Source organism: Sus scrofa, chromosome 5, assembly GCF_054392235.1.
Source record: "Sus scrofa isolate SSC_HxYL_T2T_F1_AM1 chromosome 5, Sscrofa_HxYL_maternal_Yorkshire_Landrace_v2.0, whole genome shotgun sequence".
Taxonomy (NCBI): domain Eukaryota; kingdom Metazoa; phylum Chordata; class Mammalia; order Artiodactyla; family Suidae; genus Sus; species Sus scrofa.
This window is the reverse complement of record NC_139387.1, coordinates 80,515,932-80,527,993: the sequence shown is the minus strand read 5'-3', so window position 1 is coordinate 80,527,993 and position 12,062 is coordinate 80,515,932. Positions and strand designations below refer to the sequence as shown.

The window sequence follows — 12,062 nt, the reverse complement described above, 5'->3', positions numbered from 1 at the left end:
TGTGTGCACATGTATAACTGAATCACTTTGTTGTATAGCAGAAATTATCACAACATTGTAAATAAACTTCAATAAACTTCTAAAAAATGGAAAAAAAAAGATGAAATGAAATCCTTAGGTTAGGCCCTACTCCAATACAACAGTGTCCTTAGAAGAAGATAAGGTAGGACACAGACACACACAGAGGCAAGACCACATGAAGATACAGAGAGGAGGCGGCATCTAAGCCAAGGAGCGAGGCCTCAGAAGAAACCAACCCTGCTGAGACTTCACTCTTGGACTTTCAGCCTCCAGAATTGTGAGAAAATAAGTTTCTATTGCTTAAGCCAGTCAGTCTGTGGTATTTTGTTTGGGCGCCCTAGAAGCTAATACAATAGGTAACATTTAACTTTTATGACCAACAAAGATCAACAGAGGTATCTTCAGTTTGCAAAAATAAAACAAAATACCAAACAACTAAACAATAACCAGTCAACCTTTTAAAATGTGATTGGTTTTTACAACTATAGCTTATCATTGTCATACTTTGAGTTCTTTGGGGGAAGCTTATTTCTGCCTCATTCATGCCATTTTTCCTCAAATTCCAGTAAACAAGATGGTACTCCTCAATTCAGGTACAGGGTCTAGTCCCTAAAAACTATATACAAAACTTTAATACATAGTTTTTATTGCTGTTGTATTGGCCTTGTTGATATAAACTCAGGACTAATCAGACCAGCCTGAAGTCTCTAGGATTGAAGGTTAATTTCTTGATCTAAGACAGGCACACTCAATCTTTTCATCCACCTCCACAGAGAACAGAATCGTATGAACAAGATCCCCTGAAGAGTTCCAATAACTTCAGTCTCTACCATTCTGGGAAGCACGTCAGAATGGAAAGGAATATTACTTCAATGGCTTAGGGATTATTTTAATTTTTAAAAGGTACAACATTAGAAAACTTCAACAATTTATTGTTAAATCGTTAAAACTCTTGTTAACCCTAGTGAACTGCATGTCTAAAGTATTGAACTCTGGAGTTTCTTGTGGTCTAGTGGTTAAGCCATTGTCCCTGCTGTGGCTTAGGTTACTGCTGTGGCTTGTGTTCAATCCCTGGCCTGGGAACTTCTGCATGCCATATGCCAAAAATAAATAAAGTACTGAACTCTGTTAATATATTGAAAGGACACCTGAGTGGGTAAGAAACTTAGTCACTCCAAAAATCCCCAATGCTGGAGTACCCATCATGGCTCAGTGGTTAACAAACCCGACTAGTATCCATGAGGACATGGGTTTGATCCCTGGGTTAAGGACTGGGTGTTGCCGTGACCTGTGGTGTAGACCTGCAGCTACAGCTCCGATTTGACCCCTAGCCTGGAACCTCCATATGCCGTATCCCCCTTAAAAAAAAAAAAAAAATGGACGGAAAAAAAAAAATTCCCAATGCTGCAAATCACCATTCTCCACCAGCTGCTCTTCCAGATAGGTAAGAAACACTTCAGAATAAAGGTCTGACTTTCATGGCGATTTAGATGTAGCTCCTGTGTTACTATCTTCATGGAAGCCTACCCCTTACAGGAAGGGGTTTTTCTAAAAGAACCTGCAAATGGGAAGCAGCTGGTAGAGGGCAAGGGCATGTGCTTTGGTGCTTCCAAGAAAAAGGGGTTTCTGGTTCTTCTACAAGGACTACTTTGCAGAGTTGTAAAGTACAGTTTGAAGGGCTGTTGTAAATTTTAGCATTGATTGATGATACACTGCATGCCATAAGCTTAACAGGCTGTAAATTCTGGTATAAAAAAATAACTCATTGTAGAATTGTGACACAGGAGAATGTATTCATTCTCAGACTATTTATTGACTGTGTACTATGTGTCAGACTATTCTAGGGGCTGGAGATGCAGTGATGAAAACAAAACAAAAAATTCCTGCCCTTCTTTAGTTTATGGTTCAGAGCCGCAGCTTACTTTCTAGTGGTGGGTTTTATATTCTAGAGAAATGGTGACTTGCAGCATTAGGGATTTTTAGAGTGCTCCCTTTGCTTTTCTTTTGATTTAAAAATAGTTTGTTGCCATCGCTTTTGCAAGTAAACCAGTTTTTGTTAATCTCCATGATAATCCATCCAGCTGAGAAATTAAAAAATATCACAATACCTTAGACTTGGAAGGGATCTGAATTGAGATAATATTTTTAACTCCTTTATTTTACAGATGGAAAAAAAAAAAAGACACTGACATTTACCTACTGCATTACTGAGAGATTGAAGACTAGGCCTTAGATCTCTTCTCTTAATTGCTTTCCTTAATCACATTCCTCATGGTTTCTGGGTCTCTCAATCGAGGTCTGAGTCGTAAGAAGTGATGCTTGCAAAAAATACAGATGGTGCACTGAGTTCAGAAAGAGCTGTAAATTGTAAATTGATATGGTTAATTAGAAAACAGGGACTGAAAACAGAAATAGACTAACAGAGAGAAAAAAACAAACTTGTGGTTACCAAAGGGGAGAGGAAAGCAGGACAGACAAATTAGAAGTGAAGGATTAACAGACACAAAGGACTATGTCTAAAATAGATAAGCAACAAGGATAAACTGTACAGCACAGGGAATTATAGCCATTGTTATAATGTAAAGTGGAGTATAATCTGCAAAAATACTGAATCGCTATGCTGTACCTGAAACTTAATATTGTAAATCAACTATACTTCAGTTTAAAAAATAAAAAAGGAAGAGCGGCTTGCAGAAAGACTGACAGCATATCTGAGCTCTAAACCTAGCCAACTCATTTAACCTGGTCCCTATATTCCTTGTCTTTCAAATGAAGGGATAGGCTACTTGATGGGAATATTTGCACAGCACTTTGAGCCCTTTTAAAAACACGCATTGTGTAAAGAGACTTACAAAGTGCCAGCATAGAGTGCTAAAAAGTGTTAGTAGGCTTAAGAGTCCAGGAGCTTTAACCAAAGTTCTTGATCAGCGTGGTGACATAACGTTACCAGCATTTTATTATTAATCTGGTTGCGAATTACTGCTAAGATTGGGAAGGTGAGGCTGGAACTTCAGAGAGAGAGAGAGACCAGTAGGATGGCTGTTGCTAGAGTCTAGTAGAAGATGAGGGCATCCAGTACATTGCGGTAATGAAACCTGCTAGGAACGTGTTCTTAACAGGGCACACGCAAACTCGTTATTTAAAAGGAAGGGAAAAGGTCTTTTGAGTGTTTGGTTTTTTTTTTTTGCTGTTGTTGCTGTTTTCGTTTGTTTGTTTTTAAAGCAGCTACTGTAGAGGCTTGAGAGGCGAGGAGAGCTCATTTGGAATTAAAACAGTTAGATTCCTGGCTTCACCACCTCTAATTATGTAATATAGAGGAAGTCGCCTAACCTCTCTTGAACCTGGGTTTCGTTTTCTCCAAATTAAGGAGACAATCCCTACTTGGCCAGCATTTCTATGCACAAAACTAGGCAAGTGGCTTAGGGCACCTAGCAATGGCGCTGACGGGTGGCTCCCGCCTTCCCCCGGGTATCCTTCGGGCTAGAGCTGAGGAGCCAAGGACCGCTCAGGCCCGGAAAGCGGTTCCACCTGGAGACGGCGGCCGCGCACTCTGGTCCGGGGCCGGGCTGACCTCTGAACGCTGGCCCCACTTTGGACCAGGCTTCGCGCGGGAGGACGGCGCCTCCCCCGCCAGAGGGGCTCCGCGGACGCCGAGAGGGAGCGGGCGGCACCGGGCGAGAGACGGTGACGGCGCGGGAGGCTGGGATGGCCACCCCCACGCCGCCGCCCGCGAACTCGCCGGGAGTGCTGGGCCGCGCTGGCCGCGTTTGAAGTCTCCGGCGCGGCCGCTGGTTGGCTCGCGTGGGTCACGTGGCCCAGGCAGGAGTTTCCCCGACAGCTGGAGGCTGCGTGGGATCCGGCGGCGGCTCCGGAGCTCAGCGGTGCGGCCTTCCCCGCCCCCTCCCTCCTCCCCCGCCCGCTTCCGCCCGGCTTATTATCCTCCTTATTGACAAACAGAGCGGCCGCGGCGGCGACTCTCGGCGTGCGTTTGTGGCCAAGCCATGGGAGACAAGAAGAGCCCTACCAGGTAACAGCGCCCGGGCCCCCGGGCCCGGACTGTACAGGCGACGGGGCTCTCGCGGCGGGCTTCGGGCACTCGTCTCGCTCGCCGCCGGGGCAACGGGGCTAGAACGGGGGCGGCACCGCTGCTGCGCGAGCGCTGCCGCGTGAGGGGCCGGCGCCGGCCGCCCCACAATGGAGCCGCGATGGCGGAGGCCGGCGCGGCAGGCCGGGGTGTCCGAGCGGAGGCGGCGGCTGCGACCGCGCTCGCGCCCTCGCCTTCCTGACTCCCCTCCCCCTCTGAGCCCGAGGCGGGCGCGCCGGGCGCTGGCGGGGCGGGGGTCGCGGGCCTGGGGCGGGGGGCGGGGCGGGCGCGGCCGCGGGGCCCGGGCGCGGCCTGCTGGTGACCCCGCGCCGCGTCGTGTCCGGGTTGTGTCCTGCAGGCCGAAGCGGCAGCCGAAGCCGTCCTCGGATGAGGGTTACTGGGACTGTAGCGTCTGCACCTTCCGGAACAGCGCCGAGGCCTTCAAGTGCATGATGTGCGATGTGCGGAAGGGCACCTCCACCCGGTGAGTCCCGCGCCTGCCCTGCGCGCCGCCAGCCGGCGGGGTCGAGGCGCCGAGGACGCCCCTGCGGCTGCCGTCCCCTCCCGCGACACTCGCCCACCCGTCGGGCGGAGGCGAGACTGAGGTGGTGTCCGCGATAGGAACTGGGTCACGTTGATCGCGACCCTAGCGCTCGTTTGCGGTGAAGGGAAATTGAAGAGGCTGTAACGTTTCTTGCTGCCAAGAGAGAATAAATTATTAAAGAGAGGCATTAGCCACTGCGATTTAATGATTTAATTCATATCGCTGGGTGTAATGCCGCATCCCCCTTTCCCCAGCACACATTCCGGATGTAAGAACGTAGGCTGCATTGTTGTGTTAGTGTGTAGGAATCAAAGAAGCACCATGCAATCCTCTTTAGAAGCAAAAGATGTAATTTAATTTCCTTCCTCAAAAAAGTATCTGATTATAGAATACATAGTAGATTAAGCTTTTTTTTAATATAAACGTCTAGAAGGGTCAGATCAGGGTTTTGTGTAGTGTCTTTACCCCAGTTCTCTAACATTTTATAAATAGTTGAGGTGAGCCCAGTCACAGGGACACATTTTTACTGCAAGTATCTGACTTTATTTTGTTTGATTAAACGGCACTCTTATTAGACTATATGAATGAGATAAAATTAATCTTTGCGTATTTTCAGCCTTTATTTCATTGCAAGCTTACAGTATGATAACAGTCTTTAAAAAAAAACACTTAAGTGAATTAAGTGGATAAAGAAAATCATTCAGGAAATTTAAAGTCATGGGCATTCTTGATCTGCCAGCACGTAGTTACTGTGATTTATACCCTGGTATTTAGATGACATATTTTTGATTAAAGTCAATTAGAAAGTAAATTGTCACACCTATACTGATACAATAAACTGTTTTTTTTAAAGGATTATATAGTATTAATATATATTCAGTAGAAGTTAGATTTCTGAAAATGAGATATCCAGATTTTAAAACACTATTTACAGCATTTTATTAAATTTTTAAAATGTAGAGACAGAAATAGTTGTCAAAAACTTGAAATTTGTAGATTTGCTCAGTGAAGCTGGCTACTTTTGACATAACCTTTTTGTAAGTCATAATTCACTTTTGGTATATTCTCATTTACATTGGATAAAATATGTTGAGTATTTTCATGATGTCTTAAAAGGCAAACTTTCAAACATCTATTAAATTCAAGGGAATATAACAGAACATGCTAAAAGGAAAAAAATTTTGCTAAAATGAATGTGGACCCGTGATTAAACTATTTTTGAAAGCAGAGTATCTTTACATCTTTATGTCTATATAAGGTTGGATTTGGTCTAGATTATATTTGTATATCTATGTTAGTACTTTGTATTTTTTTAAATGCTCAATAAGCAATTTTCAGAAAATCTGGTTTTTGGAGGCAGGAAGTTTAATGTGGAGACAATTATTATAATCTTAACCTCTGGTTCAATATTGTTGCTTTTTGTTGTTCCCTCTCTATTTTCTTATAGCCATTAGAAAAATACTGAAACTAGAAGAGCTTATATGTTTATTTGCAGGGACAGCAAGGAAGGGGGGAAGCTGGTGTCCTACTCCACAGCCAGTCTTGGGGTTAGAGGAACCCTGAGAAATAGAGTAGGTGGTGGCAGCTCAGAAGAGAAGAAACAGGCCGAATACCTGGCACCTGGAAGAAGAAGGAATATAGTGCACAGGGGAGTTGGCCCAGGACAGAGAAGTGGGCCTAGTTTAAAAGAGGCTTGAGGCCCACATGGGGGCCCCTGACATTTTTTACCAGTACATCTGAGCTCTTATAGATCCAATTTTTAGTGGTGGAAACATTACTTGAGGAGGACTCAGAGAAGCATTGTCATTTGGATTGAAACTGAAGAGGCTCTGGGCAACTCACCAGAAGTCTAAGGGACACTCTGTTCCTAAAAGTAAGTGTTCGACACTACGACCCTCTCAGCTTCTTCCTTCCTCTCTCTGAATTTGTCTCTTCTCTTTTGATTTTGGCCCTAAGTTAAACCTAAGAGCTCTAATTTCTCTGTTATCTGTTATTTTTCTCCCGCTGTTTCTGTAATTTAGAGTGGAATCTGTTTGGGTAGAACAATGGAACAGGGCATTGTTAATAGGGCAGATACTGATTGCACCACAAAATATTTGCCTCTCTGGTAATGTTAGAAAAACAGAATTAAAGGACTGCTTGAGAAGCACAAGTTTCAATAGCTGGAAGAAATAATTCTCCATGGCTGACATGTTAATTAGCAGTTAGGGTAATTTCAAGAACAAGGTTGACAATTTCCAAAGCAGGGACTGGAGAGCTGCAGAGCAGAAGCATGCATTTTGCTTATGATTTTTTTGCATGACTAACAGATGGGACTTGGATCCCTTGGATCTGACTGACCTTTGAACTGATTCTGTCTTAGTCACCAAATGTGAGGCCAAGTCTAAGCCAATCCCAGATATTTGAAAAATCTTTTCTTTTTAAATCTCCAGAGAAGATGGAGTCCATGATTTTCCTTTAAAGTCTTTCCGACAGTCTTTTTTTGTTTAAAGGATATCTAGTTCAAATCCTTTATATTACAATGGAAGATCTTTTCCTTTAGCAGTATCCCTGGTAGGTCATGCTTTTCTGCAGAATACCTGTGTGGAATGAAATGATGTTATTATATGTATAGCAGTATTTCAGAATGAAATGTGATTTGACGTGGCTTCACTTCCTAAATTGATAAACTATATTCTTTGCATGTTTGCCATTTCTGCAATTGAATTTGGGTTTTGAATTTGCTGGCCTTAATTTAAATTTGATTAATCTTTCTTAAAATCCAGAATCTAGATAATTAGTTCAAGTACTAGAAGTTTTCTACATTATGTTTTTGTGAGATAATCAGTGATAAATGTCAAACTGACAGGAAAAATGTGAAAAAGTTATGGTGACAATTATTATCAGAGGTACTACACAATATCCTTCATCTTTTTATTTCATATTCTTTTAAACCAATAAGTGTATCGAAGTAAACCTAAGAAGCTTTTAAGATTCGTTCTGAATCATCAGAGAAGAAAAAATGTTTAGTATAGTGCCTGTGAGGGTAGTACAATCAGTGAATGATAATTGAGTCAGGGTAGTATCGTATTGCCACTTCTTCATATGGAAATGGAAATTACTGCTTAATTCAGATTGCAGATATTTAAAAACAAAAATGTTAGAGCTGTTTGTTTTGGTTTTGAACTGTGATGTAAATAAGGACCTATAAAATACCAGGCTTTCAAGTGTAATTTCAAGTGTCACAGGTACTGTTTTATTTTCTCAGGGTAAATTAGTAGTTCCTTTAGGTTTCTCAGGGATGTTATAGAGAGATGAGAAAGATGACACGTATTAGCAAGAGCACTAGGTGTTAGAGTAAGAGTGTGGCAACAGGTTCTTATCTCATTCTAACAACTGCTTTAGCGTTCAGCAGTGTTCATTGAACATCTTATTTTGTATGAGGCCTTAGCTAGGTACTGGACATAAAATGGTGAGCAAAATAGGTATTTGTTTCTTCTGTAGCATTTTAGGATTTTTCTGTCAATTCAGAAACACTTTGAACTGTACCAAATTCTACACAAGAGGTAGTAAAATCTTTTATGTGTAAGCTGAAGAGTTGAAATTTTCTTATTAAAAAATAGTGTAATTGAATGCAGTGTTGATTAGGATCTAACTGTTGGTAAAAAGAATGAATTATTTTAGCTTCTATAAAATGGAGGTAAATGATATAAAATTCACATTTTGAGTAACCCTAAGGCAGTTATCCAGTAAAAATCTTTTCAGTGTCATTGTTGTTTTATCATACCTGCTTTTTATTTTCTAATTGGTGGTTTAGCACAGATTCTCCTAGACTCTTGGTGTGGGAATGTCAGAAAAAAAATTGAGGACCGTCTCAATCATTTTGCAGAAATGCAGACTTCTGAGCCTCCTTAGCCTGAGGAGCCTTTCCAGCTACTACACAGTTGTTCAGAGACTCCTTATTCTAGGAGGTCGGTTGGTTGGTTTTTCTCTCTATATTGTAGGTTAGAGTAGTCACATAGATTTGTTGTTTACAGAGAAATTTTGGAAGTGATTAGTGTTTGGAGAGTAGTGGTTTTCAAAGTGTGATCTGATGAACCCCAAGGGTCCCTGAGGCCCTTTCAGGGAGTCTGTAAAGTCCAGTTGATTTTCATAATCATACGAAGATGTTATTTGCCTTTTCAACTGTGTTGACACTTGTGGTGCAGAGGCGATGTGGGTTAAACTGCTGGCTCTTTAGCCTGAATCAAAGCAGTGGCACCAAATTGCTATATTCATCATAATCTTTGCTACCATGCACATGCATTAAAAATAATGCCAGTCTCACTTAAGAATATCCTTCATGAAGCAGTAAAAATGACTAATTTTAGAAAGTCTCCTGTCTTTTTTAATATTCTGTCTGATGAACTGGGAAGTACAAGTAGAGCACTCCTGCTGCATACCAAAGTAGACTGGTTGATTTGATCCAAAGCATTTTTGTAATTGTTTTGAGTTTCAAGCAGAACTAGCTTTTTAAAATAAAACATTATTTTTATTTGAAAGAATGCCTGGCAAACTATGGTTATTCATACTTGGATATTTAGCAGATATTTTCTCAAAAATAAACACAGTAAGTCTGTCATTTCAAGGAAAATAATTGATAGTATTTGTTGCCAATGGTAAAAATAGAGCTTTCAGATGAAAATTAGAATTTTTGAAAACTTGTAATTACCACTGCAGTGAGCTTAAGAGCATCCTATTAGTTTAAAGATGAGATCGGATGGTTATATCAATAAATGTAATTTCTGATATTTTATCATGAAGTTTGTCAATAATTGGAAGATCTGAATAACTCAGTCAATCAGTATTTCCCAGTAACCAATGTATAATGTTACAAAACATTGCATGGATAATCCATTCGAAGTATAAAATAAATCAGTGGCTTTTAAGCAAATACATCATGAAAAGTTTGTTGATGTGGTTCCAGATTTCACATGCAGCTAACCTTTGAGAAACAACTTCTTGTGCTGTGAAGTAGTATCAAAGAAGATTATCCACAAATACCTGAAAAGGCTATAAAATACTCCTCCCTTGTCCCACTACATATTTGTGAGAGTCGATATTTTCTTTATATTCTTGAAATGAAATAGCACATTGCAAAAAATTGAATGCAGAACTAGATATGACAATCCAGATGTCTTCTAATAGGCCAGAGAGTAGAGTACCATTGAAAATATACAAGTACCACTCTTCACACAAAATTATCTTTGTTTTGGAGATTATAGGTTTTTTTTTCCCATAAAACTATTGTTTATATTAAAATATGGTCTATTTTATTTTTAAATGAAGTAATATATATTTAATTATTTTAATTTTCAATATAGTAATTTGTTCCTTGATATAAATAAGACCTAGGTAAACAAAAGCTCTTCTAACTTTTGAGAGTATGAAGAGATCCTGATACCAAAAAGTTTATGTACTGCTGACCTAGAGTTTTACTAGCTTGGGTTTCTGTATACAACAGATTTACTTTAGCAGGCATTCTTTCCCTTTCCTTTATCCTTTGTTGAGTGAGAGCTCTCTGATATAACCTAGTAACCTAGTTCCTAAACTCAGAGGCCTAATCTCAGTCTTCTTTCCGTGTCATCGCAGCAGTATTTGATGTTGGTAGCCTTTTGTATAAATTAAAATTCTCCTTCCTTGACATCTCCCACACTTTTTTCCTAGTTTTCTTTCTAAATCTCTGAAATCAATTTCTGCCTACCCAAACTTGACTTCTCTCTATTCCTTATTTTGTATGGGGCATAAACTTTCTGGAACCTAAGCTAGAAACTATCATTGTCTCAACTTTGAGTCTAACTCATCGTTATCCCTCATGTCCAGTCTTTTGGCTTCTCTCTCAGATCTGTCCTTTTTCCGTTTTATGTTACTATAGTTTAGAAGCCCGTATCATTTCTCTCTTGAGTTATTGGATAAATGGATCGCTTCTTCAGAATGCCATTTACATTATCTTTAGTATTTTTTTGAAACTGTGTGATTATGTTGGCCTCCCTATTAAAAAAAAAAATGAGACCTTTCCGGTGGTTACTGAATAAAGGTGGAACATTTAAGCGTGGCATTCAAGGCCATAATAATTTACGCCTAGATTACTTTGCCAGCTTTAGTTCTTGCTGGGTGTCCCAACCAACCTTATGCTGCCTTAGCACCCAAGTATTTCTGTCAGATGGTTCTTCTTCTTTTTTTTTTTTTTTTTTTGTCTTTTGTCTTTTTTGTTGTTGTTTTGTTGTTGTTGTTGTTGCTATTTCTTGGGCCGCTCCTGCGGCATACGGAGGTTCCCAGGCTAGGGGTTGAATCGGAGCCATAGCCACCGGCCTACGCCAGAGCCACAGCAACGCGGGATCCGAGCCGCATCTGCAACCTACACCACAGCTCACGGCAACGCCGGATCGTTAACCCACTGAGCAAGGGCAGGGACCGAACCCACAACCTCATGGTTCCTAGTCGGATTCGTTAACCACTGCGCCACGACGGGAACTCCCAGATGGTTCTTCTTAAAAGAAATCTTCTGGGATTGCAACCATTCCTGCAACTACCTCTACTATCATATTGATCAATGTATCTGTCTATGTATATATGTATATAATTATAGCTGTCTAGATGTTCTTCTGCTCTCAGGGCAGGGACTGTATTACAGTGATATCCCTAGAAGCTAGGAAGGTACCTGGGACTCTTTAGGCATTTAAACTTTGTCAATTAATAGTCTTTTAAATTTGACTATTGCTATTTGCCACCTAGCATTGCTTTTCCAAAACTTTTAAGACTTTGTAAAAATATTATCAGATTATTTTGTTCATTATTTGTAGGTATATATTAATTCTTTCAAAATTATTTTCACAATTTTGCTTTATATTTTGATGTTGTGTTATTTGATTAAAAGCACAATTTTTACAAGTAGATAAGTAAGATGAGTCTTTATTTAAACATGAGGATATTTTTATGACAATATTTGGATATTTTGAAGATTAAATAGAACATACTTATAGAATGTAGTGCATGTCATTTCTATGACCATATTTTATTCTTATCGTTACACATTCTTAAAAGCATGAAAGTGTGCAGGAGAAAATACAACTTCTCAGTTTTAGAACATTTTTAGCTTTATCATTTCTTTATTGAGATATAACATGTTTCATGTCTTAACATTATTTCAAGGATGATATTGTACATGAATACCTTAGCATTTTAAGGTACAACTTGGGAAAGATGCACATTTATTATCTCACAACCTCTTAGGTCTTGCTATTCAGATTTTTGAAATTTACATGGTATAGCCAAAAATGTTTTTTTTCTTTTTTCTTTTCTAGGGCCGCACCTGCACCATATGGAGGTTCCCAGGCTAGGGGTCTAATCAGAGCTGTAGCCACCGGCCTACGCCAGAGCTGCAGCAACGTGGGA

General features: G+C 40.4%; 1 protein-coding gene and 1 long non-coding RNA gene across 15 annotated transcripts in view; one reads left to right on the top strand and one right to left on the bottom strand.

The window, feature by feature from the left end:
• LOC146403475 (uncharacterized) overlaps positions 1-4,328 on the bottom strand; it is a 56,396-nt gene extending 52,068 nt beyond the window's left edge. The window contains exons 1-2 of the long non-coding RNA XR_014804081.1: positions 4,046-4,328; positions 2,218-2,379 (exon numbers count right to left, since the gene is read on the bottom strand). This is a non-coding gene — a long non-coding RNA (uncharacterized LOC146403475). The remainder of the gene's footprint in view (positions 1-2,217; positions 2,380-4,045) is intronic.
• Positions 3,955-12,062, top strand: part of YAF2 (YY1 associated factor 2) — an 86,150-nt gene continuing 78,042 nt past the window's right edge. For 9 of the 14 annotated variants that reach the window (XR_014804035.1, XR_014804036.1, XR_002344163.2 and 6 more), the window contains exons 1-3: positions 3,955-4,048; positions 4,464-4,589; positions 6,145-6,522. Coding sequence is in view for 3 of the 14 variants with exons in the window: in XM_021092544.2 (XP_020948203.1) it covers positions 4,023-4,048; positions 4,464-4,589 (152 nt within the window). In the remaining 11 variants the exon portion in view is untranslated. The remainder of the gene's footprint in view (positions 4,049-4,463; positions 4,590-6,144; positions 6,523-12,062) is intronic. The other 5 variants (XR_014804042.1, XR_014804043.1, XM_021092544.2 and 2 more) reach the window with 1 other exon arrangement.